Here is a 25,648-nt window from a genome sequence, read left to right as displayed (position 1 = left end):
TGGGTTGTCCGGAAAATAATGCAGGATTTTGGTATTAAACAAAAAAAAAGAAACTAGTTACTTTAAAGCAATGTTCTTTAATCAAAATAATTTCCCATACTCTCAATACATTTCTCCCAACGTGTTGGTAACTTATTAATTCCGTCTGAGTAGAATTCAGAATTTTTAGAATTGATAAAGTCAATAAATGCATTTTCCAGTTCCGTTTGATTTTTGAATATTATGTGTTGTAAGTAGTGGTCCAGGTGTCTAAAAAAATGGTAGTCAGTAGGCGAGAGGTCCGGAGAGTAGGGTGGGTGAGGCAAAGTTTCATAGCCAAGCTCCAATAATTTTTGTGACGTTACACGTGACACATGTGGTCGAGCGTTGTCATGCAACAAAATGGGCCCTTTCCGATTGACCAAAGAGGGCTTCATTACTGCCAATTTCTGATGCATGGTATTAATTTGGTTACAGTATGATTCAGCATTGATGGTTTCGCCAGGATTTAAGAAGCTGTAGTGTATTAAACCAAATGAAGCCCACCATACCGTAACCATTACCTTTTTTTGATGAGTTGGGGGCTTTGGAGCTTCTCCTTTGTCGAGCCACTGTCCAGAACGTCTAGTGTTATCGTAGAGAATCCACTTTTCGTCACATGTAACAATTCTGGCCAGAAATGGGTCATTTTTGTTTCGACAAAGAAGTGATGCACAAACATCAAAGCGCTGATTTTTTGGCGATCGTTTAATGAGTGTGGAACCCAATTTTCGAGTTTTTTCACTTTTCCAATCGCCTTGAGGTGGTCAGCGACGGTCGTTTTACTGACTTTGAGTTGCTCTGCAAGTTCTCGAACAGTTGTTTTGGGGTTTTCTTCCACCACTGATCGCAGAACATCATCATTAAGAGAGGAAGGCCTTCCACGACCTTCTTCATCTTCAAGGCTGAAATCTCCCTCCCGAAATTTTTTAAACCACCTTTGCACAGTGCACTCATTAACACAACCCTCGCCCCAGACTTGGTTAATGTTTCTAGCCGTTTGGGCTCCGCTTCGGCCGAGTTTAAACTCGTAAAAGAAAATCGTACGAAATTCTCGCTTTGACATTATAAGGATGACTGAATTATTTCCAAGTAGCGGAATGCTACAGAGGTAAACAAACAATATCATTTGGAAGAGGATTAATAAGTGTTGACATTCATACAAATGAGTAATCCTGTAAACGTAAACAGAATATTTTATATAGATTTTTTTTAATGAAAACTTAAAATCCTGCATTATTTTCCGGACAACCCAATACTAAAGCTCCTAAATTAATATACAAATAAATTAAAAATATCAAGCTACTCTTAGAGTAAAACATTAAAAATAATCATTTTTTTACATACTTATCAGTTATTGATGATGCTAGAAATTATTGACTATGACACTCCAAAATTAAAATATTTCAAGAAAATTCTATTATTTTCTCAGAAAATTTCACTAAAATAAATGTAAATAGCTTAAAATTCATGTAAAAATATTTGATATATTTATTTTTCTAGGTCTGTGTGTACCTGTCATAGTGAAATTCTGCCTCCAGCATGGTATACCATACAATTTCACGATGTTCCCCAATTACATCGGTCATTTCAACCAGAGAGAGGCCTCCCCTGTGAGTGACACTTGAATTTGTGTTGTTTCTAATCCGTTGTAAAAACCTTTTGTTGCTCACCGTTAAACCCGGGAGGGTGAAGTAGCTATTAAAAATCTCCACGTGTAGGTTTACGGTTGGCAACAAAAGCTGGTCCGCTTTTTAAAGCGTATCTTGTAACTTACTAGATTTACTGCCTTCGGCTTTTATGCCCGAGTTTACGATTCAATTTTTTCCCTTCTCTGTTCCACTCGTTTAAAGGAACTAGAAGTTTATGAAGCGGTGGTAGACGTCAAGTGTTACGAGCTCGCGCCGCTGTTCTTATGCTCGGTCTTCATCCCGAAATGCGGCCCGGACGGACGTTTGGTCAGGCCCTGCAAAAGCCTATGCTTCGGTATGTCTGTAAACAACTTCTGTATAAATATTCTTAACTAAAACTTTCTTTTTTTAGAAACGAAGAGACGATGTGGGTTTTTCTTGGAGGTTTTTGGCCTTACATTGCCTGATTACCTCGACTGCGAATTATTCCCTGAGTCCGAAGATCCTGATACATGCATTGGCCACAAGGAGGTGATAGTGGCCGATTTGAAACAACAAAGACCAGGTTATTTATTTATTTTTTAACCTATGTAACAACAATAAAAAAACGTTAAATTTTCCAGTTTGCTCCAGTGGCTTTCAGTGTGATGTGAAAAGATGCATTCCTGCCGACTGGAGGTGCGATGGCCACGTCGACTGCGAAGACCAATCGGACGAGCTCAACTGCAAAGATTGCGCTGCAGGTAGGCCAAGTAGATAATTTTTATTAAATTAAACTTTAATTTTTAAACCTTTCTTTTCTCTAAAGGGATGATTCATTGCGGGGCGAATCAGTGCATAGCGCAAAGTCATATGTGCGACGGTGAAATTAACTGTCCGAAAGGCCAAGACGAAAGGAATTGCAGTTAGTACACTATAAACATTTTTTATATATATTCATATATTTTATACAGGGTGTCACGTGAACAGACGGCAATACTTCAGGAGATAGTTCTACATGTTAAATTGGACTAAAAAGTCCCTACTGTCCAAAGTCTGATTCTCAATTGTATTTGAGATATTTCACTTTTCAGATCACTTCAATCGTTCGCAAATTTAAAGATTCTTTGATACAAAATTAAATGCATGAAAAAACAAAAAAAAATTTTAAATTAATGTGTGTTAATCTCTTATTTCCTAATTTGTTGAAATCGTAAGGAAAGTTCAAGAATGAGGTACTTTAGAAAAACACATTTTTCATTTTTTTGTTTGCCGATGTTCCGACATTTATTCGGGTCATCTTCAGGGCATAAAGTGTGGTGCTTTCCTTGTGGTGTCATAATGGTTTTGTGTACAACACTTTCACAAACATAAAAAAAGAAAAAAATGTTTTTATAAACTACCTCATTTCTGACCGTTCCTCACGACTTCAGCAAATTTAAAAATAAAATTAAATGTTCAAAATTGGCCAAAATCTTGACATTCTCTTGGATTACATTTTCAAACAGTGGACATGTTGAACATTTAACTTAATTTTTAGAAACTTTTTCTTATGTTCAATTTTGTGCTAAGTAGTCTTTTTTTACTTTTTATTAGTTTCATTAATTTTAATAGACGTTTCAACCTATTAAAGACTATTTGTAATCAAAAAATCAAACTTTTAGCAATTAAACGTAAATTTTCAACTAGAGATGACTGATCTTTGAGAAATTAAGTGCATGTGTATAAATCTCGTTAGTCGTAGCAACTTTTCTGTAAACGCCATATCTGCCAGTATTTATAGAGCCAATTAAAATCATACATAAACTTTCGACAACAAACTTTGTAAACAGGAAAAGTTTATGTTCTAAGTGATTATGATCTCGTTTTTCTTAAGTTAACTAAAAAAATGGCTCTCATAAAATTTTCAATGCTCTTTCCATTACTTTAATTACATTTATAGTAGGATTAACATTTTATGAGATACGAGAAGCTTTATGGGATAAGTTGTGAAAGGTTCAAGTAGCCTGAAAAATGAAATATCTCGATACAATTGAGAATCAGACTTTGAACAACGGGCTTTTTAGCTTAATTTGACATGTAGGATAATCTCCTGAAGTATTGACGTCTATAATCCCTGTATATACTAATGATATTTTAAGGATGTCAAAACCAAAATGATTCCATTTTTTTCTAAAGTGCGATTGAGTGAGAGGATGGGAGATGAAGGTCACGGAAAGCTTGAAATCTTTCAGCCAGATCTTCAAAGTTGGAGGCCCGCTTGTGTTTCTAACTGGGCCGATTTGTCAGCCAAAGCCATCTGCAATTTTCTCGGCTATGCGTGAGTATTCTTATATTCAATGTATCAATTGAAAAAAAAAAAATCCATTTGAACAATTTCTTGCAGTGATTCCAACTCGAGTACACTATCGCTGAAAGGAAAAGAGGGCTTCACTCCATCAAGAAGTTCCAAAGTTCTTGACCCTTCTTTAATGTGGAGGACAAAAAGTAGAAAAAAGAGGATGTTCTTGCTCAAAGAGCTCAGGAATTGTCCAAGGACAGAGGCCTACCCTACTGTCGACTTATCGTGTACAAATATAAGTAAGTTAAAAAAAACTTTGCCTTACTAAAAATGTTTTTACGCTCTTTTATTTATTTTATTGCCTTTACAAATGGTTTTTACAGTCTGTGGCCAAAGAAGACAAGTGCTGCAACCTTCGACTCGCATCATCGGAGGAAAAATTTCTAGCCCGGGAGATTGGCCATTCCTGGCGGCACTTCTTGGAGGACCAGAACAAATTTTCTACTGCGCTGGCGTTTTGATATCCGACCAATGGGTCCTCACGGCATCTCACTGCGTTGGAAAGTGAGCACTTTTGGAAATTTTACTTATAGACAGACAAGAAAAAATGTTGTACTTTTCGTTTAGTTTCAGCCATGGAGATACATCGGGTTGGACAATCCAATTGGGCATTACAAGGCGTCATGCACATTCCTACTTTGGGCAGAAGGCCAAAGTTAAACGAGTCGTGCCTCATCCACTTTACAACATTGGAATCCCTCATGACAACGACGTGGCATTGTTTCAGGTAATTGAAAATCACTTACTAAATAATAAAAAAACTAACAAATTCCATTGCTTTGAATAAAATTGAAACAATATTTTTAACCAATTTCCTTAATATATGAAAATAAAAATCTAAAGAAATTAAAAACCTCTTGATCTTTTAGGACTGCAAGATGCTAAACCAGCAATGCTGAACGGTTTTGCCAAACTGTATATCCAACGCCTGATTGTTAATCATTTTGAGGTTTCATCTGTATAGACTAAAACCAAACATTTTGAAAATCCAATTAATTATTATTTTCTTCTAAGGTTTTTGGTTGAGATGAAAAATTAGTGTCGCGAGCGGGATTCGAACCCACGACACAGCTCAATACCCTCAATACAACTTGAACTATTATGATTTGATCCCCTCGGACACCAACTTCCCATCTCAACCTACAACCATTCAAATTTTTCCCTCTTTTTGCCATTTTTTAAATGTTGTGTAATCAGGATTGATTCTCAGCGACTTATGAAGTGGCCACAGGGAGTGAATTAATTAATTAATTTAATTATTAAATTAATCCATATTTGTTTAATGGCCATAATTGATCATAATAATTATTGCAATTAATTATTCTTTCCTTTTAAGGTTTTTGGTTGAGGTGAAAAATTGTTTACTGCTATTAAAAGATTGCTATTGCTATTAGGCTCATAATCAGTACAGTAAGACATTAAGACCCATAATCAATGCAGTACAACCTCTCTTATATAATATATATCTAAAATGTTAATAGGACCTCTAACCAGCATAAAACAATTGTATGACTTGTAACTAGGCCAAACTATAATAATTTTGCAATAAATTTATATAAAAACCAAATACATCAACAAGTTAGTTGTTAAATTACTTCTCATAACATCCAATTAATCAAAAAATAAATATGACTAAATTTAATTAAAAAAGTTCATTTTGAGTTCTATAACATTAACCAACGATGAGCACATGCAGATATATAAGTTCATTTTTAAGGTATCCCTACCTACCCCCCCCCCCGTTAGGTACCACTTTTTTAGTTGGCAGCATGCATTTTCCAGTTTGGTATGATGTCCTGAACAATAATCACAAGAGAAAATATGGTGCGTTATTTTTGCATACTCAGCCTATCTCATACCTAATCAGTTTCTGGTACTTAAAATCTGTAATTTTTATGTTTACCTTTTTTTCTCATTGACCATAACTGGAGAATATCTGAAGTTTTAACTTTCTCCTGCAGGTTTATAATTTTTCTTTTTCACTCATTCGATTGGTCTGTCAAACATGTTTCGGCATTTTGGTAAACACATTGCAGATCAAAACAGACACACATAAGATTGGAAAATGCTGAAACACATATGACAGACCAACCGAGCAAGGATAAGCAGACCAAAATGATCATTAATGACCAAATTACTGTGAAATTGGCTAAAAAAATTTCTAATAACCTTTATATTGAACTTTTGTCTACAGCTTCAACAGCGTGTGACTTTTCATGAACACTTACTTCCTGTATGTCTCCCTTCTGAGGGTGAAGACCTTGTACCTGGGACGTACTGCACCGTCATAGGATGGGGAAAGAGGGAGGATACAGACTGTAAAAAAAATTCATTAATGAGTAAATTCTTCATTATAATATGCTAATATTTTACTATTTACAGTATCGGAATATGAGGCATCTGTAAATGAAGTGAAAGTGCCTGTATTGAATCGTACCGTATGCAATAAATGGCTTGAACCAAGAGACCTGAATGTGACACAAGGAATGATATGTGCAGGATATGAGGCCGGTGGTAAAGACGCCTGTCAGGTAATTATTAAAATGTTCTATTATTAGATCTTGTGTTAATCTTTGTCAATTGGTACAGGGTGACTCAGGTGGGCCATTGTTGTGTCCAATGCCAGGAAATCCTGACAGGTGGTTCGTTGGAGGAATCGTCAGTTGGGGAATCAAATGTGCACATCCAAGGCTACCTGGTGTATATGCTTATGTACCACGTTATGTACAATGGATAAGACAGCAAATGGCACTATTTTCCGATTTGTAAATGATGCATTGACTAATATTTGTCATTGAAGAAAAGGATATAAAGTATGCTTAAGATATTTATTTTATGGAGATAAAATAATATATTCTTCAAAAGGCGCATTTAACAACACTGATTTTCTCATAAAAACTTAGTAAAAAAAAATTGCATCAAGTAAAACAAAAATCAATTAAATTGTTGAAAAGGAAAAGTATTATAAAAAATCATATCAAAATGTTTTGATGATGATCATATATGATCTTTATTTTCAAAACATATCATACAATATTTTCAATTTGCTATTTGATACAAAATCTTAAGATTTATAAGAAATACAACCCAAAAATTTGGCACGTAAATTAAATGAATTCGTCCTGAATTTGAGTTGGCCAATTTTATCAAAGAGTACAATGAAACAAAATGGCAATATTAATTAGTAAACAAAGACAATAAAATCATTAAAGAAACGACAATAAAAGTAACAAAGTTCATTTAAAAAAATAAACATTTTTCAAATAAAGATGTGACATTTAACAATAATGCAGTAAAAAAAAAGAATTTACAAAATAAACTAATAAATAATTTATGTGTTACATAAAAAGTAGCTAATTAAAAGTTAAAATAGAATTGTAAAGAATATTATGTTTAAGGCTTTTAGGACATGTACTCCTAAAAGATACTGCAAATGACAATAAATTTATGTGCATTAATTTTTAAGAAAAAAGTTGTCGCCTGCAAAGTTTCTAATTTTAGAGAGAGAAAAGGTCTTCCATCACAGAATGTTTTGAATATATAAAATATATTTTAAAAAGACAAGTTTGTATTGATACCGGGAAAGAGGGGAAACTTTGCAATGTTGTAAACAATATTGGTGTAAACAATATTGGTGTTAGGTTTTCCATTTGTGGTAGTGGACAATAATTTCTCTGTGTAACTTCCATTTTGACAATATCTAATTGAATATCTTAGGTTTAATGTGCAGATAAAAAAAAGCTATTATAAAGAAAAATTAGATTAAAAAATAATCGTTTTCAAAACTTGTTAAAAAAAAAAGTACAAGTATGATATTAAGTTCTTAGGCACTTTTGGCAGTGTTGCTCATGTTGAATAAACAAACTGCAGCCATGGAACTGTTTTCCATTGAAGCTAATAATGGATTAAGTGCCAAAGAGCATGACACAAAAAGAGAAATAATAATTAATTTTGTAGAATTATCAGGCTGTTACTTGTAATAAGGGTATCTATGAGAAATCTCTTTCTTATTAAGTAAAAATATTTTCATAACTTTTTTACTGAAGTATAGATCCTAAAGGTTGAAATGAGATATCAACATAAGAACTCTTTGCTCATCTTTTGAGATTTCCTATATTTAAACAAAAATAAATCAAATCGAGGAAAGAATAAGTTTGAAACAATTGAATTGTTTTCTTCTTGTGATGCTTAGTGTAAAAGCATATTTTTTCTTTCCTATTTTTTTTTTTTTTTATATTTTAATTAATCATAGTTAAGATCATCAGCTTGGATAAAATAATTAATAAATAAGATTAAATTAAAAAATAAAGTAAATTTGCCAATACAGTTTCTTAACAAATAAAAACACTCAACAAACATAATACATAACTAATAAAATGTTAAAATTAAAGTGAATTATTTATTTAAACATAAGAAAATATAATGAAAATTATTTGTTTTGAACAATAAACATACTATCCTGGATTAGGTGTTTGTTTTCAAATAAAATTTTCAGCGTGTCTAAGTACAAATTGTGCTCAATTTGTGATTTGAGTATTGTACATTTCAGATAGGTGTACAATTAAATATAAATCAAGAATATCAATTGTTGTTTACCATATCATCTAAGTCTATAATTTAAAAAATAAAAAACTAGTAATAAAATAAATTCAAAATGACACTAAGTAACTTAAGATTCTTCCAAACTTTCTTTTCTTTATCTTTAAGGATCGATCAAACAAAAAATTGAAAGGGAATTAATTTTGCTTAATTTAACACAAAATTAAACAATGAACATGTCAATAACTCGTATCTTTTGGGTTGGCAGTTAAGAACTGTACAAAGGTTTCTTTAGATAATAGAAACAGTCATTTATAGTTAGTAAATTTAATTATAGATAAATGCTCAAATGACTATTAAACAATACTTATACCTGAATTAGGAACCATAGCAGTTCTACTAACATAGCTAATTAAAAAATAAATAAATAAAATTACAAATAGAATAATAATAGTAATAATGAAATAATCCAGTCATTATTTTTTTTACTGTTATGATTGAAATGCAATAATTTCATTAAGAAATATATTTACAGATATTTTTTATGTTTTAATTGAATAAATAAATCAAATTGTATATTTTTGGCTGGTTTCTAGCTAGCGTCTATATTCAAATGTCTATTTTTTAAATTAATCTTGAGTTGATTTTCAAATCTTAACCTAAAATAGAAATTGACTACAAATACAGTTCGTTAAAACTCGTTTAAATATACAACAATCTTTCACAATTTCTGAAAGAAAAAATTATGAATCTCTCCTTTCTAGGCGAAGAGGTTTCCATATATTCATCATTTTCTATAGACACGGTTGTCCATTAGATAGATCATAAAAATAAATTTAAAAAATACGCACAATGCTTGTTTAAAAACTATATCAATCTTTCCAAACAAAAATCAATTTTATTAAAAATTGTCTATTTTTTCAATCATTAATAACATATCTTTAGGAAAGACAAAAAAATTAACATTTCAATTCTTATACATTTCACTTTTTAAGGTATTATTTTGTATAATTACGTTTACGAAAGTATGTCAAACATACATGTAGCCCGGGGCTCAGAGATAATAAATGTATGCCTTATGTGTCATGCTATTTTCTCTTTAAAATGTGAAATAAAAAACATGCTTTGAGTGGCACAAAAGTGCTAATAAGTGTTTGAATGTCAATGTTTCAATAGTATATATACCTATGTAATAAGTAAATCAGTGTATTTGTCATATTTTAGAGAAGTGTTAACAAAACTATTATTTGTATTTTATATTACGATAAATCTAATTTATTTTTCTACTTTGAAAATGTTTTTTAATTTTTATCTTTATTGTAATGAACAGTCTTCGGTTAAATGTTTATTGAATGTAAAACTAATGTTAAGATAAATTCAAGATAGAGAAATAAATGTTAGTAGGATAAATAAAACTAATAGAAAATAACAATTATAACTATTTAAAAAGTAATAGAATAATTTGAAAAGAAAAGTAAGATATTGTTAAATTATATTTTCAAAATCAGAATTTATTTTCAAAAGCCAAAATCATCTCTGATTAAATACTAGTAATATTGACAAATAAATATTATTTATATGTATATAACGGTAATTAAAATACCTCTTATTTAGGGAACAGTTGACAAATAAAGACAATGCACAAGAGAATAATTTTGTAAAAGACAATATATTTTTCATGTTTCAATTGTAAAAAATAAATAAAATTACAGCCATCACTTTATGGTGGACCGATTTTATAGAGAAATTTTCTACAGCTAGCTTATGCTAAAATGTTTACAGAGCATTTTATTAACCTTAGGAGAGAGACAATAATTATAATTCTCTTGTGCATTTATATTAAATCTTAATGTAATCTAAGTGATAATAGTTTCTAGGACTCAAAGCCTTCATGGGATTCCAGTTTGTAACTTAATTGGTAATACTTTAAAACAGACAACAACCAGAAATACTTTGCTTGCAGTTTTCATGTTTCAGTTGGTTAAAGAAAAAATGTTTCTTTTCAGTATGTATAATAATATTGACTCCCCAGAATTGCTATCACACCTCAATTTTCAAGTCCCATCTGCCCACATAAGTAAAACAGTAGTAAAACAGTACTATCAAATTTCCCATACCAACTACACTTCTCCCTCTTCCATATACAGGATGATGGATCTTGTCAATACTTTCCAACAGTACAGATATGAATAATACATCTAAAACCAGTTTGAAAAGGAATTTGAGATGAACTTGTACAACAAGAGTCAATCAGTACACACGGTGTGTGTCTGTGTGTATGTATGTGTGCTGGATGTGCTGGTTGATTGTTGTTGTGTATATATACGTACAATTAATTAATAATTGATTTTATTATTAATTTATCATTGTTTTTATTGTCTTGTATTTAGTGACTGTTAATTAATCATTATTTAGAGGTCGTGAGATGCGGTCTTGTGTGATGTAGGTTTAGAAAAACATTTTCTTTATCGTGCCAACGTTTCAATCTTTACTTAGATCATCTTCAGGGCCTGGGATTTACAAACATTGTTTGGATTATACAAATGCATGAAAGATGTGAAAATGAATTTATACAATGATGTACACAATATAGAAATTTTAGGTTTATTCGAAGTATTTGTACTCACTCAAAGAGTGTGTTACACAGAAAACCTACACCACACAAGACCACATCTCACAATCTCTAAATAATTGTTTTCATTTACTAGTCAAATCCCAAATATTATTTTTGTGTATTCAAATATTGGTATCTAAATTGCATTATTTTATTATTGCCAATATTTAATATGTCAATGTTTTTCATGCTTTAAATGGTCTTTGTCTTTCTTGTAATTATTGTAATAAAATGGACTATTGCCCGTAAATTAATAATTAAATTTCAATTCAAAAAACAGTACAACTTCAACAAGTTTAATTAATCAGTATAATTCTTATTATTCAATTGTAGGTTAATGTTATAAATGTATTTTTTTTATCAAAGAGAAATGCATATAATGGAAATAGAAGGTGGAATAAAAAAGTTATTTAATAAAGGAACAAGAGGTTAATTGTTTTGTAAATTTGAAAGTACATGGTTACACCATAAACTAGGTAATATTGAGCTTTATGAGGAAGGCTGTTATTGCATTTCTACCAAACAGTGCTTCCTTCTCCGTTTTAACACTGTGACATATCACAGGACAGAAATTAATTCATAGAAGAAGGAAAAAGAGAAACTTAAATGTAAGAAGTAGTTTAAATGTATGCAAATAGTTGTCGGATGTGTGCTTACTGTAGGATGTTCACTACTCTGTCATGCTTCAGCTTTACTATGTGATAAAATATAGATGAATATATTTATATAAAAGTGTGTTTAAAATAAGCAAAAAAATATGTTTTTTGTTTAATTGTAAATCTCTTCCTTTTGTTAAAATTCACTGATTGTTTTTCTATGTTTTATGTTAAAAACAAAATAAATATAGTTGGTTTTTTAATATTCAATTATTACATGTCCAGTTTACAAAACAACATATAGGTAAAAGTCGGATGAGACAACTGAGGCTAGGATGTAACAACCACCAAACTTAACCACCACAATCTGGCCCTCAATGCCAAAAATGCAATAAAAAGCCTGTTTAAAAAATAGGGCAGCATTGATGGACCAGATTGTAGAAGAGCTACCACGTAACTTGAGCGCTGTTGATGTCTGTCCACAGAGGATCTGACCTGTAAAAAAAATGTTCATCCTCACTTGATTAAGGATAGTCCACATATTTGACCAGCACATAGAGAAAGATTCCTCGATGTGTTCCATCCAATGAATGTAAAGCTGAGTGTCATCAGCATAGAGGTGAAATTGGGAGAAATTAAGAACTAATGGAAGAGAATTTAGAAACATGGAAAAGAGTAAAGGTCGAAGGATAGAGCCTTGGGGTACACCAGCTGGAATTGAGATAGAAGAGGAGGTACAATTTGAAACTTTAACTCTCTGAGTTCTATCAGACAGATTAGCAGTAGAAGAAAGACCAAAAAAATGTGTTAGTTTCCAAATAAGTAAATTACGAATTATGGAATCAAATGCGTTGGAAAATTCAAGTATATTTATTAATACCTAGACAAATATCATCTGAGATTTTGGGAAGGGCTGTCTCACAACTATGAAATTTTCAGAAGCCAGATTGAAAAGGGGATATAAGTGCTTGGGAGTCAATAAAAAAGGATATCTGTTTAAATAAAATCTTCTCAAATGTTTTGGATAGATATGGAAGAAAATTAATAGGGCAATAGTTGCAAGGGAGGTTTGGGTTTCTTGGATAAAGCAGCTATTGGGGCTTCCTTCCAGAATGAAGGAAAACAGGATGAAGTGAGAGAGAAGTTCAAAATATGGGTTATGTATTTTAAAGTAACAGGAAGGGAAAAAATTATGAGTTTAATAGGAATAAGATCGGAACCTGTAGCATTAGATTTAATTGATTTTAAAACATTTTCATGAGTGATACTATATATTATTAATAGTAATATAATGTAATTAATATAGTATAATAAGTAATATATTTTAGAGAGAGTTAGGGAGTGAATGGGTTTGGATATAGGAACTGACCGTATTGGGGGCTGAAATGATCTAGCCATTGTAGATCAATTCATACCTCATCAGCTGGATGGATAAGAACGAGGTATGAAATTGGATTACCAACACCCAGGGGTTCTTCTTGAGGCCTGCCACCTAAGAAGGACAGGATAGAAGGGACTGCTGAACACGTTTTATGTTTATGTGAGGGTCTATGTAGGTGTAGATTATCGCAACTAGAAGAGTAAAAGCTGCAAGCAAGATCCTACACTAAGGAACTGAATAACAACTGAAGCAGGCCAGTGAGTTATAAAAATTGAGGAGCACTAGGTTGAGGTGCAGACGGCCTTATGGCCACCACTTTTATCCCTATCCCTTACCCCCTTTAATAATTCACTCCCTTAAGAAATTACCTTAAAGGTAATTTTAAAAGCTGTACTAGTACCACAATTTGTCTTTGGTAAAAATAATAAGTAGTAAGTACTTATAGTTTTAAATAAGTCATTAAAAACCAATGATATTTCGTATTATTGTACATAAAAAAGAGTAAGATTCCACATTCAAAAGAGAAGCCTTCTACATTGATTGAACATTTCAATCTAGGAAAGGCCGAAAATTTTATTTATTTAAAAAAAAGAACAAATATCATTTATCTCTTGTCTAGTTTTACAAATTTAACGCTCTATTTGTCTTTTATGTTTTCAAACATTAAAACCCTCAGGACTGGGAGCGGATTACATAACATTGTAATTTGATAAGATAGATTTTTTTTAAATAGCAAAATTTTTGCCTTGTCACAGTTGGCCGGCAAAGAAAATTGAACTTCCATCGATTATAAAACAGTTCTAAATAAAATCGATGTCATTTTTTTTTTTTTAAGAAATAGTGAATGGGAGGATGAAAATATAAATTTATATTTAAACGGTCTGGCAGAAGAACCCTAGCTTGGTACTTTGGCTGATTGAAGACGGATCAAAAGATCGAAGATCAAGTGATCTTTTGAACTTGGATAAATCGATTCTGCCAAGTATTTTCCCGTTGATAGCACCGGGATAGTAAATAGTAACCTTCGTACGAAGTTATAAATCCACAATTCTGCAAATTCCTGCTGCCAAAAGAAAATTTTGCTGCTGAAAGGCTTTATAACTGCATAATACAAGCGATAAAGTTTCATGACAAGATCGAAGGTCGACGAGAGCCAAGTTTGTTCACTTTTTACCCGAATTTGATCCTTCAAATTTGTGATTTGTCTCGGTTCCAGAGCCCTCCTCGCATCGGGATGTTCAGCGGAAACGGCGAATACCCGGTCTGGGCCCTCCTCCCGAAGAGGGAAACCGGGGTCACAGCTTTCCTCAGCAAGTATCCTGAGTACGACGGCCGTGGCATCACCATTGCCATCTTCGACTCGGGTGTGGATCCTGGAGCTCCAGGCCTCCAGGTAACTCAGTATTATCTGTTTGACTCTTTACCTTTACCTGAAAGCTAAAGAAACGACTAGTAATTTTTTCTAAATAATAAACACGTAAGATGTAAAAATTCAGGGTGATTTAGAATATTGCACCCTTTAAGAGCTGTTGCATCTCAGGTTCTTTACCAGTATCACACTGGTGAGTCCCAGTTCATCAAGAAATTTCATTTGTTTTTATTATTTACGTTATGTTATATATCCCAAAGCATTTTCTCCTACGGATAAGTTTAGCAGCACAGTAAAGCGGGGGACACATTTTCCTGATGCAATGCCTTGTTGCATGTTGGTGGGGTGTGCACATCTGTTCAACACAAGCACACGCCACACAACAGATGATGCAGTGTATATCACAGGATTATACTGAGGAAGAATATGAGGAAGCAATGGCGATTTATTCAATATAGATTTGAATATATAACAATACCACCTGATCCGGTCCCTTCATTTGTTTTGGATCTGTATGCAGCAGGGAGTGTTTTACTTCTTTCCTTAATCAGCACATATCCCGTGTTTCTTAACTAAATCTGATATAGCGGTGGGATGTTGTGGGTTCAGCTGTAATATTCTGTTTAGGAGATTGATGATATCATAGTTTTAATGTTGCCTGATATCATCAACCTCCTAAACAGAGTATCTTAACTGTTTTTCTAGCATCTCAGTCTGCAGTGTTTTACTGAAAAACAAAGAAACTTTGTAACATCCATACATCTTTAGCGGTGATAATTGACCATATTAAATATTTCAATTAATTTTTTCATCTCAGTCGAGACCTTAGATAAAAAGAATTGAAAAATTAATTGAAACTTTATAACTTTCAAACTTCAAAATTTCTCTCTATTGCCTCATTGATAAATTTATTTATTTAAGGTGACAAGTGAGGGTAAAAGAAAAATTATAGGGAGGTATGACTGCACTGGAGCTGGCGATATCGATACATCAACTGTTGTCAAACCAAACAATGGAACCATCACTGGTCTCACTGGACGGGAGCTTAAGGTAATAAAATGTAATTTTTTTATTTAAAAAGTCAATTAAGGTATTTAAACGATACAAACTTTAAAAATAGATTTTTTTAAAGTGAATATTATATGTTGATTGGTAGAATTATTTTCCAGTGAAAAGCCTGGCTCACATTCACTTGTCATTAAGGATTAATTTAAACACTTTGGCTGCTGTGTTTTTATAGATCCCACAGACTTGGAAAAATCCCAGTGGAACATATCATGTAGGTGTTCTGAACAGCTACCAGATTTACCCCAGAATGCTGAAGGAAAGGATGACCCAGGAAAGGCGACAAAAAAGTTGGGATCCAGGATTTAAAACTGCTCTAGCTGAGTCAAACCACCGGCTCGCTGAAATAAGCCAAGTAAAAATGATTGTATTTTGATATATGCAATGAATTCAATTTTTTTTTATGTTATAGAATATAGATAATTGTAAAGGAACCATATCAAGGACTAGCAAGCTCCAAAAAGAAAATGTAGAAGCACAAGTGGAAATGTTGAATCAGTTCGAGAAAAAATATGAAGATCTTGGTCCAACTTATGACTGTGTTCTTTTTAATGATGGTGCTGTTTGGAGGTAGTAATTCTGTACTAAATTACAGTAAACAATAAGGATTATTTTTAAACAAATTAAATAATTGATATATTTTATTAGGTTGTGTATTGATACAAGTGAGTGTGGTGATTTAGCTAGTTGTTCATTGGTCGGGGAGTATTCAAAAACATATGAATTTGCTCCCTTGACAAAAGAGGATGTCTTGAATTACTCAATAAATGTGTACGACAATGGAAATTTGTTGGAATTTGTCTCGTTAGCATGTAAGTAATTTTTCTGTTGGATTTTTTGATTCGATATAAAGGTGTTTTTGCCAAAATTAGCATCACATGGGACTCATGTTGCTTCAATAACTGCCGCTTACTTTCCGGATGAACCGGAGAAAAATGGAGTCGCACCAGGAGCCCAACTGGTTTCCTTGAGTATAGGTGATCCTTATTTTCATTTCTTTTTGTATTTCCCTTTTATATAAAGTACTCTTATTTTAATAAAATATTGCCTCAGGTGATCAGAGAATTAACACGATGGAAACAGGCACTGGTTTGGCCAGGGCAATGATAAAAGTTATGGAGTCTCAAAAGACTAACAATCCGATCACTGTTATTAATATGAGTTATGGTGAACAAGCCAGTTGGAGTTGTTCTGGGTAATAATTAGCTAAATTGTTTATTTAAAAAAAAAAAAAACTTAAAATTTATATTTATATAAATTTATAGGAGAGTAGGAGATCTCATGAATGAGGTAATTGACAAATATGGCGTGACATGGGTCGCTGCTGCTGGCAATCATGGCCCATGCCTATGCACTATTGGTACACCACCTTCCATTTCTACTGAAAGCATAATAGGTTTGTTTTTTATATTTTGAGAGATTTTAGATTATACATGTATATATATATTTTTTTTCTTTTAAAGGAGTGGGAGCATATGTTTCGCCTGAAATGATGGTAGCTGAGTATTCGCTTAGGTCAAAAGCCCCTGGTCTTCCTTATACGTGGACATCCCGCGGTCCAACAATGGACGGTGCCAAAGGTGTTAGTGTATGTGCTCCTGGTGGGGCTATAACTTCAGTCCCACAGTACTTATTAAGGAGCGCACAGCTATTAAACGGGACAAGTATGGCTTCCCCTCATGTCGCTGGTGCTGTCGGTAAGTTAAATTTTAATATAATTACCGCAACAACAAAAAATTAATTAAAAATCTTTTTAGCTATTTTGTTATCCGGGTTGAAAGCCAAGAACATTAAACATACTCCTTATTCTGTGAAAAGAGCTTTGGAAAATACAGCTCAGTATCTTTCTAATGCTGATTATTTTGCACAAGGGCGGGGTTTGCTTCAGGTGCGTATGAAAAATTGCACACATTGTCTGGTAAAATAAATAAATAATCTGCAGGTAGGAAAAGCTTTTGATCACTTAATTTCATACAATGAATCGAGAGACAACAAAGTCAGATTTCATGTCTATCTAAGTACGAACAAGGACAAAGGAATCCTATTACGAGGAGGAGCGCATAATGTGTCCAAAGAATTCCCAGTGTGTATCGAACCAATTTTTGCCGACTCCTCAAACATAGGTAATAATTTTAAATATATATTGATAATTGTGAAAAGAGCCAGTGTGATACACAGGGTGCCATTTTTAGATGGCCCAGCTGAATTTCTCTTGAACCAAGACTGTATAAAACATTACGTGTTTAGTATTTTTGAGTCTAGTTTCAAATTTTTACCTTTTTTGGGAGAAAAATTGTACAGGGTACTTCAGGCTCAGTTGAACTTCAAAGCACGACCCTATACATCCTGACACACCATTTTAAAGGATTTTTTTACACTGAAAACAATGTTGCAATCTGACTTTAAATTGGTCAAAAAATGACAAAATTTTAGCAAAAAGAAAACGGCAATTTTGGCGAGGAGCTGAATATTTACTGTATACTTGCGACAATTTAAATTCCTCTGAAATTTTGGAAAGGTTTTAGGTTTTTCAAACAATTAGAGAATAAAATTAGAGATGCACTCCGGCCATACAATTTTAAGCTATATCACTCTCATCCTGTCCAGGGATTTCGGGACTCTGATTATGACAGGCGTCTAACGTTCCTTGCACAAATGCCAATTTGAGAGGCTGAAGAAAAGGTACTTTCATACATCCTTTGGGCTGATGAAACCAAGTTCACCTCTAATAAACAGTTGTACTTTTTAAACGTGGTCTGACGAAGATCCGAGAATTTCATACTCTGGTCATCACCACGTTTGGTGTGGTCTTCTCGGAAATAAATTAATTGGGCCTTATTTCTACAACGATCAGTTGGCCTCCTCGGCCACTGGATTCAACTCCGTTTGCCTATTTTTTTCCATTAAAAAACAGTGTCTGTGCCAATCAAAACCCAGCAACATCAGTTGAAGAACCGCGGCTAAGGTTAAAAATGCTTGTCGATCCAACTCCCCTGACTCTATCACTTTGAGCACCGCCAGTGAAGAATGGTTAAAAAGAATTTTTGCATCTGCGAAGGCAGGTAGTTCGAACATGAACTGTGTGTGACTAATTCCAGCACACCAAATGTTCCTTTTTTTTCAACTTTTTGCCATCACTTTGTCTTTTTTAACCAATTTAAAATCCAATTGCATAATAGTTTTCAGCATAAAAAATTCTTTAAAATGATGTGTCAGGGTGTATAGGGTCATAGTTGAAATTTTGATGTTGAACTGGCCTGAGGTACCCTGTATAATTTTTCTTCAAAAAAAAGGTAGAAATTTGAAACTAGATTAAAAAATATTAAACCGTTATTTTTTGTTTTTTGATAGCGTCATTGGTTCAAGAGAAATTCATCCGGGCCATCTAAAAAGTACACCCTGCTTAACATTCTGAAAAAAGCATGAATATAACTTATACAAATTTGTAACATTAGTACATAATAGATCAAATTGGTGGTCATGTGTAAAGTTATAAAGAGAGCCAATTCCTTTTAAGTGTCACCTTAAGAGTAGTATTGTGTTATAAAGTAAGTTTTGTTTTTCAATCATTTAATTCTGAAAAAAGTTCTGGGAGAATGGAATCACAAAATTACATGGAAGCTTGTAACAGATAGTGGAACAAAATTCATTTATCATTGTTTAAGTTTGCATGAGCCATTCAGAATGTAATAAGATAAAAATCCAATTTGATGTTGGAATTGAATTTCAAAACTGTTACTGAAATTTTTTTTGATTTTTCCCTAATTATTGATTTTGTTATGTTGTTTTTTATTGAAATTTCTTACTAAACAGCTCATGTTTTATAATGGTGCTTATTGGGGGAGGGTATATATGTTATGACCTATTCTTGGTCTTGTCAAGAAAGTCTCAGTATCTCTTTCCTTAACTTTACTTTTCACATTTCTCTAATAATTTAGACACATTTCTCAGAGCTTGTTTTCTGTAGTTTTTGCTATTTGTTAATTTAATTCCAAAAATTTTGTACATGAATATTTTGTAATAAGTACGAAGAACGTATAATTGGTTGTGGGATTGTTGGTTTATTATAATTTCAATAGAATCAAAAGAAATATTGTGAAACTTTATTGTTTGTAAGATAACATGTAGTTGATCACCCTGATCTACCCGTTCTCATTGGGTCAACCAGCAAGAAGCTCTCCAGAAAGATCGTATATGATCAATTTAAAAGAAAATTTTTGTTTGTTTTTAACTCAAATTATCCAATTTGTGCAGATTTAAAGGAAAAGCTTGATTTCCAAATGAGTCTTTCTCTGTCGTGCGATCAATCGTGGGTCCAACACCCTGTCTCACTTGAGTTCAACAACATGATGCGAACTATCAACGTGCGCGTCGACCCATCTGGACTCCCCACAGGCGTTCATGCTACATCGTGAGTTTTCCAATGACGTGCTATTTATTAACCTTAACATATTCATTTGAATCTAGAATCAACGCATACGACGTCAAGCAAGTTGAAAAAGGTCCGATGTTCCAAATTGAAATAACAGTTATAAACCCTTACGTATTACAAGAGCCGCCGATCAAGCCTCTCATCCAGTATCAAACGATTAGCATTAAACCGGGTGAAATTCGAAGGCATTTCATTTTTGTACCTGAAAGAGCTTCATATGCAAGTATGTTTTTAATAAATTAAATATGGGTAATTTTTTTAAACAAATTTTACTTATTTGATAGCTGTGAAACTCAGTGTTCTTGATATTGATAGACCTGGAAATTTTGTAATACACGCAATGCAAGTTTTATCAAAAAAATCCTGTCGTGCACAGGAGTACCATAAAATGGCAGTGGTCTCTTTTGACACAGAAGGCATTTTTACATTCCAAGTCAAGGTATATTTGTTTTTAATAAAGGGTCTTTATTGAATATAACATGTATTTGTTTCAAGGGCGGGATAACAATGGAGCTGGTGCTTTCAAAGTATTGGTCTGAACAGTATGAAAATACTATTAACTACAGCATCCAATTCTTCGGGTGTCCTCTTGAATCAAACGAAGTGACTATGCATCACAGTCATGCAATCCACCAACTTGAAATTCTAGGTGGCCTTCAAGTAGAGGAAATTTCACCGGCCATTTCATTAAAATTCAATGTTATCACGCTTAAGTAATAAAGTTTTATAGTTCAATTTTCCCCAAGAGTGAATTTCTTTGCAAATTTTTTTCAGACCAGCAGATGCTAAGATTACTCCTGGGTCGGTTAGAGATGTAATCCCGCCATCCAGGCATATTTACCAGCTGATGCTCACTTACAATTTCCACTTGCCAAAACAGACGGAAGTAATGCCAAACTGTGCATTGGTTAGCCAGTATCTGTACGAGTCTGAGTTTGAATCTCAACTTTGGATGTTGTTCGATTCGAATAAGCAGTACATCGCCTCTGGGGATGCTTATCCTAAAAAAGTATAATTTTTCTTATATAAGAATATTACATTAATAAATGTATTAAACTGGCTAATTTTTAAATTGTGTTTTTGCAGTATAATGTCAAATTGGATAAAGGTGATTATACGATCAAACTCCAGATAAGACATGAAAAACGTGATCTCCTTGAAAAGCTTTTTGAAACGCCTATGATGCTCTGGCAGAAACTTCAAAACCCCATCAGCCTTGATGTGTATGCTACCCAGCATGCGGCTGTCTTGCAAACAAAAAAATTAAACTCTGGACTTGTACCGAGCGGCACTTACCGGCTCCCAATCTATATCTCCCCAATCCAGAATGAGAAGTAAGTTTTTTTTTCTTTCTTTCTTTTTTGAAGTATTAGTTATTTATGTTTTAACTTTACAGAACGTTGAAAAATATCACACCTGGGCAGTATCTCACAGGGACTTTAACACTTAGTAAAAATGATTTGGGGAAGAAAGTGGTAGGTTTCCATTATTAAAACAATTTTTTTAATCATATTTTAACCTTATCATTAAAAATTACAAATTATTCAATATACACTCTTGGATGCTTGCATGCATTTTATTAGGAAAACGGATTCATTTTCTATTTCTGTTTTAAGGATACATACACTTTCAATTACATCCTAAGTGATCTCACTAAAAAATCAACCAACAATTCAAAAAATTCTCCGGAAAAGAGTAAATGGGAGGAGTATCAGGAAGCTCTTCGAGATCTCAAGACTTCATGGCTCGCGAAAATGGACAATAGTGAAATGGCCGAGAAGCTTTATAGCGAGCTCAAAGAAGAATTTCCGTCCCACGTCACTTCTTATATGAGTATGCTTCAATCTATGGAGCCTGAATCAAAGCGAGTCTTACCGGGCGCCAAAGAGACCGAAGAGGGCCTCCGTCTTGCTCAAGGAGTTCTCAAATTAGCGAACGAACTGTATGAGAGCATAGATCAAAAATCACTACTTGCTTATCTTGGAATGAAATCTGATCTCAGACCTGAAGCAACTACCATCAAACTGTAAGGAGGCTCATTTATTATTTCCAATCCCTTGTTTTAATATTGTTTTAATATTTCAGCATGATGGAAAAGCAGAAGAATGCTTTGATAGATAGTTTATCGAGAAAAGGTGCAATACTCTGTAGGCTCTACCTGAAGCACATGGCATCAGGAGAATCAGGAGATAGTGAAATGGCCACTTCACTCGACGAGATCGATGACTTATGGCTCTGTTTGTTAAAATACGCAGAAGTCAGCGATTTAAAGGTCAGTATATTGAGTAAACCTCAGTGATGAAAATTTATTCTTAAACAATTGTTTTAGTCGACTGGCTATTTTGGCCTCTGGCACGCAGCAGCATTTGGCCATTATGGGCGACTGCTTAAACTCCAGTTGAAAATGTTTGAAGACAAGCCTTCAAAAGAGCTTGAAGAATCCGTCGTATGGTGTTTGGAAAACCTCAGATGGTCTTGGGCAGCAGAGCACATATCAAGATCTACCTATGTGAGGTTCCCAGCCCAATTCAGACTCGTTTAAAAAAATTCTCAGTTGTCAGAAGTTCTTTTTTTTTTCTTTTTCTTAAATAATCAATTTTATGGAAGATTATAAGTGTGTATTGAGTTTATTTGAATTACCTGAATTGTTATGAGTAACTGAAGAAGATAACTTAATTATTTAATATACTGTATTGCACTAAGTAAAAATTATAAACTTTTGTAATCTTTGTTTTATGTATTTATAACTTACTCCTAAAAACCTTTATAATACATGTACATACACATGTTATTACATCTATAAGTTCAAACCTAAAGATCACAGTAAGTGCAATCAATTGTTTGGCTTTATGAATTTCAAGTTAATGCAATTAAGGCAAGTGTAATTGTTTTATTACAGTAAAATGTGTTAAAAGTAAGACCAATTTATTACTAACAAATTTAGCAAAATTTAAAATACTTCCTGCTATACATGAGGGCTTAATGACAAATTACTCATTGAGTGTACTGTACAAAGGGTCAAACCACTTTACAATACCTTGCACACATGATTACCAATTAAAATTCCATGGGATGTGCCAGGATTTGAACCCAGAGCTGGTAGCATGGCACATACAAGTCAGAAACCCTGCCACTCAGCTACCACAGTCCCCACAAAGTTATTAATAAATTAAGCATGCCAACAAAAATAGTAATGGAACTCCTTGATATGGTTGTCTGCAAGTGGGATACTTCCCAGATATGAGGAAAAATTGTAATAACAGGAAAGTACAAAAATTTTCAAACCTACACCCTATTATCAGCCAACTCATAGGAAAATTGTTAGAGAGTAAAAACCAACCTCCTCAAATACACTGAGGAAATTATACCACTACACCATTTCTGGTTTAAAGCAAAGCACTCATCGGTTCAGCAAAATATTTTGTTCATTCGAGGGAAGATTGTTATATTTTAGGGTAAATGTTTTGCAACAACAAAAAATCCAATTTAAGAACACAAGGCCTGTACTATGCCTCATACTTTTCAAGCTGTACTTATTACATTTTCAGACATCAAATACAACTCAAGTTGCAGCCTTGATGAGTCCACCACATTTGATTCATTCTTGACATATGCCACTAATGAATCTTTCAAACAGCCAGCACCAAATACCCTACTGAGAGACTTAAATGTTGCTAAATGTGAGAAAAATGTTACCCGAAGAAGCCGTTTGTTCCTAGGAGTTATAATATGGTCTAATGACTCACCTAGAATTTCCATATATCTAATATCACTGCTGGAGGCATTTGAGTTGAGTTTTTCCTTGGGTGGGTTTTCCGAAAGATGCACATTCATCCAGCCATAAGTACTGGTGAGTTTGAGTAGCAAGTTCCAGTTGTACAGACATTGAAGAACAATGTACTTCTCTATCATACCTCAGATTTTATCATTTTCAGTCCCATCCTTAAAGACCAGATATCCCCTTTAGCCCAATTGGACTGTTAGTGATGCACTTTAGGCAGTTTTGCCAGGGATACATAATGGTCAACAGAGCACAGGTTTATCATGTTTACAAAAGCTTTTTGTTAGGAGTGCTCATCTTGGACTTAGAAATATGAAAAGAAGTCTGATGGCCATGCCTTTGTCTGATAAGGTAAACAGTAGCTTTTTTAGTAGCCACGACTATTGTAATCTCTACATCACAAATTGAATGGTGTTTGTTAATAACTGTCTCTGTTTTTATTGAGTTTATTTGCAGCTTCTATTTCCTGCAGTGTGTCATTATTTTAGCTAGAGCATATTGTGCTTTGCCTCCAGGATGCTTCAGTAAAATCAGATTGTTCGCAGATAGTGCATATTATGTTTTTGCCTGGCAGCAGACTATTTGAGGAATGTAATGAACAGCATGGGTCTTAATGCAGAGCCCTGAAGTACACCAGCACGGATCTTATGATGAGTGGACAGGGCCATTCTAAGACCACTGGTTCTTTAATGAACGGGCAGATGCACTAGCCAAACAGGCCACAGAATCGGGGCAGTACGCGCTTTTTAAAGTTCACTTTGAGGATCTGATCCCAATTATTAGAGAATTCGCCCGGAAAGAATGGCAGATAAGATATCAAGGATCGACGAAAGGTGAATTTTACAAGCAGATTCAACCAAATGTTTGTACAGAAAGTTGGTTCAAAAAGGACATGGTAGGGAAAGCATTCAGGAAAACCATAAATAGGTTAAGGTGTAATCATGCTGTATGCAAACAATATTTAGCAAAAGTAGGATTACTTCCATCAGCACTCTGCGAGTACTGCATGGAAGAAGAATCGATGGAGCGTATAGTTACGAAATGTGTAAAATACAGACAGACAAGAAATTAATTGTTTGATGCGCTAGGGAAAATCGTGGATACGCCTTTTGACTACAGGGCGTTATTATATTCAGGGAGTATAAATGTGTATAAGTTGCTATTTAAATATTTAACTAAGATTAATCATAATGTATAAAGGGAAGCATTAGAATCGAGTGGTGGTTGTGGCGGCGGCCGGGCGTTGCGGGGGCCGCTGGTATGTGGGGGTCTACTGCTTCACCATGGGGGTGCAGTGCCGTGGGTGGATGGGTTCCCCCATTCCGGCGGTCCGCGTTGGCTGCGGCATGGCTACACATGGTTTATGGCTATAAAGCCAATACAAAAAAAATAAATAAATAAAAAAATAAAAAAGATCACTGGTTATATGGCTAAAATATGGGAAGCTGCAGCCTATACAATTTATAATTAATGTTATATTTAATTATAATTAATATATTTTTAACGCGTGTATGATGTTGAGCTGTTCAACAATGATCACTTTACTGGGTCTGTCTATTCTCACTGGTCTACATTTTCACTCATACTCATTTCACCTTATATCATCTTTAATGAGATAACCTATGTTTTGTCAAGTTTGTGCCTTTATAGGTTCTACATGCTATAAATTTATAAGGGGGATGTCGGTATCTTTTAGCTATGGTGGTACATCGTTAACATGGCGCTCATCACTGTAAGCTAAAGGTCCCAGGTTTGAATGCAGGGCCACTTATACTTACAAATGGGCTTTTTTTCAAAAACACCAGCATATAACCTCGTAGTTGAAATACCCTCGTCAAAATAATAATAAGAAGAAAGATATTTCATAGAAATTTATATTTATTTACAAAAATTAAATAGTTA

The 25,648-nt window shown here is 33.6% G+C and overlaps 2 protein-coding genes across 4 annotated transcripts in view; both read left to right on the top strand.

The window, feature by feature from the left end:
• The window catches only part of LOC106660968 (atrial natriuretic peptide-converting enzyme), a 43,772-nt gene extending 35,615 nt beyond the window's left edge, over positions 1–8,157 (top strand). For both annotated transcript variants that reach the window (XM_024227859.1, XM_024227858.1), the window contains exons 7-18: positions 1,522–1,631; positions 1,872–2,004; positions 2,062–2,214; positions 2,273–2,392; positions 2,458–2,553; positions 3,807–3,948; positions 4,015–4,208; positions 4,293–4,473; positions 4,537–4,696; positions 6,164–6,287; positions 6,352–6,500; positions 6,559–8,157. In XM_024227859.1, the coding sequence (XP_024083627.1) occupies positions 1,522–1,631; positions 1,872–2,004; positions 2,062–2,214; positions 2,273–2,392; positions 2,458–2,553; positions 3,807–3,948; positions 4,015–4,208; positions 4,293–4,473; positions 4,537–4,696; positions 6,164–6,287; positions 6,352–6,500; positions 6,559–6,738 (1,742 nt within the window). In that variant the 3' untranslated portion in view covers positions 6,739–8,157. The remainder of the gene's footprint in view (positions 1–1,521; positions 1,632–1,871; positions 2,005–2,061; positions 2,215–2,272; positions 2,393–2,457; positions 2,554–3,806; positions 3,949–4,014; positions 4,209–4,292; positions 4,474–4,536; positions 4,697–6,163; positions 6,288–6,351; positions 6,501–6,558) is intronic.
• A 5,941-nt stretch (positions 8,158–14,098) lies between these two features.
• On the top strand, positions 14,099–22,696 carry LOC106660826 (tripeptidyl-peptidase 2). Of its 2 annotated transcripts, none has more exons than XM_014383798.2 (22): positions 14,099–14,241; positions 14,316–14,492; positions 15,390–15,518; positions 15,709–15,888; positions 15,946–16,103; positions 16,182–16,345; positions 16,406–16,510; positions 16,587–16,728; positions 16,799–16,929; positions 16,997–17,230; positions 17,291–17,421; positions 17,476–17,656; positions 19,788–19,944; positions 20,001–20,188; positions 20,250–20,404; positions 20,461–20,678; positions 20,740–20,974; positions 21,052–21,299; positions 21,362–21,440; positions 21,582–21,991; positions 22,051–22,237; positions 22,295–22,696. In XM_014383798.2, exons 1-22 carry the CDS (start codon positions 14,227–14,229, stop codon positions 22,505–22,507), a joined length of 3,837 nt encoding a protein of 1,278 aa, XP_014239284.1. In that variant the 5' UTR covers positions 14,099–14,226; the 3' UTR covers positions 22,508–22,696. The 2 variants fall into 2 exon arrangements, with proteins under 2 accessions (XP_014239284.1, XP_014239283.1); XM_014383797.2 differs by having other exon boundaries at positions 14,099–14,256.
• Positions 22,697–25,648: the final 2,952 nt, after the last annotated feature.

Source organism: Cimex lectularius, unplaced genomic scaffold, assembly GCF_000648675.2.
Source record: "Cimex lectularius strain Harlan isolate CLEC.00 unplaced genomic scaffold, Clec_2.1 scaffold177, whole genome shotgun sequence".
Taxonomy (NCBI): Eukaryota; Metazoa; Arthropoda; class Insecta; order Hemiptera; family Cimicidae; genus Cimex; species Cimex lectularius.
Note: the sequence above shows the minus strand (reverse complement) of the source record. Positions and strands in the feature narration are given on the sequence as shown.

Coding starts and splice junctions, on each gene's coding strand:
- LOC106660826 (XM_014383797.2), top strand. CDS start 14,227: ATGACAAGATCGAAGGTCGACGAGAGCCAA. Junction 15,519..15,708: donor TCACTGGACGGGAGCTTAAG/GTAATAAAATGT, acceptor GTGTTTTTATAG/ATCCCACAGACTTGGAAAAA. Junction 20,679..20,739: donor TTCAATGTTATCACGCTTAA/GTAATAAAGTTT, acceptor AATTTTTTTCAG/ACCAGCAGATGCTAAGATTA.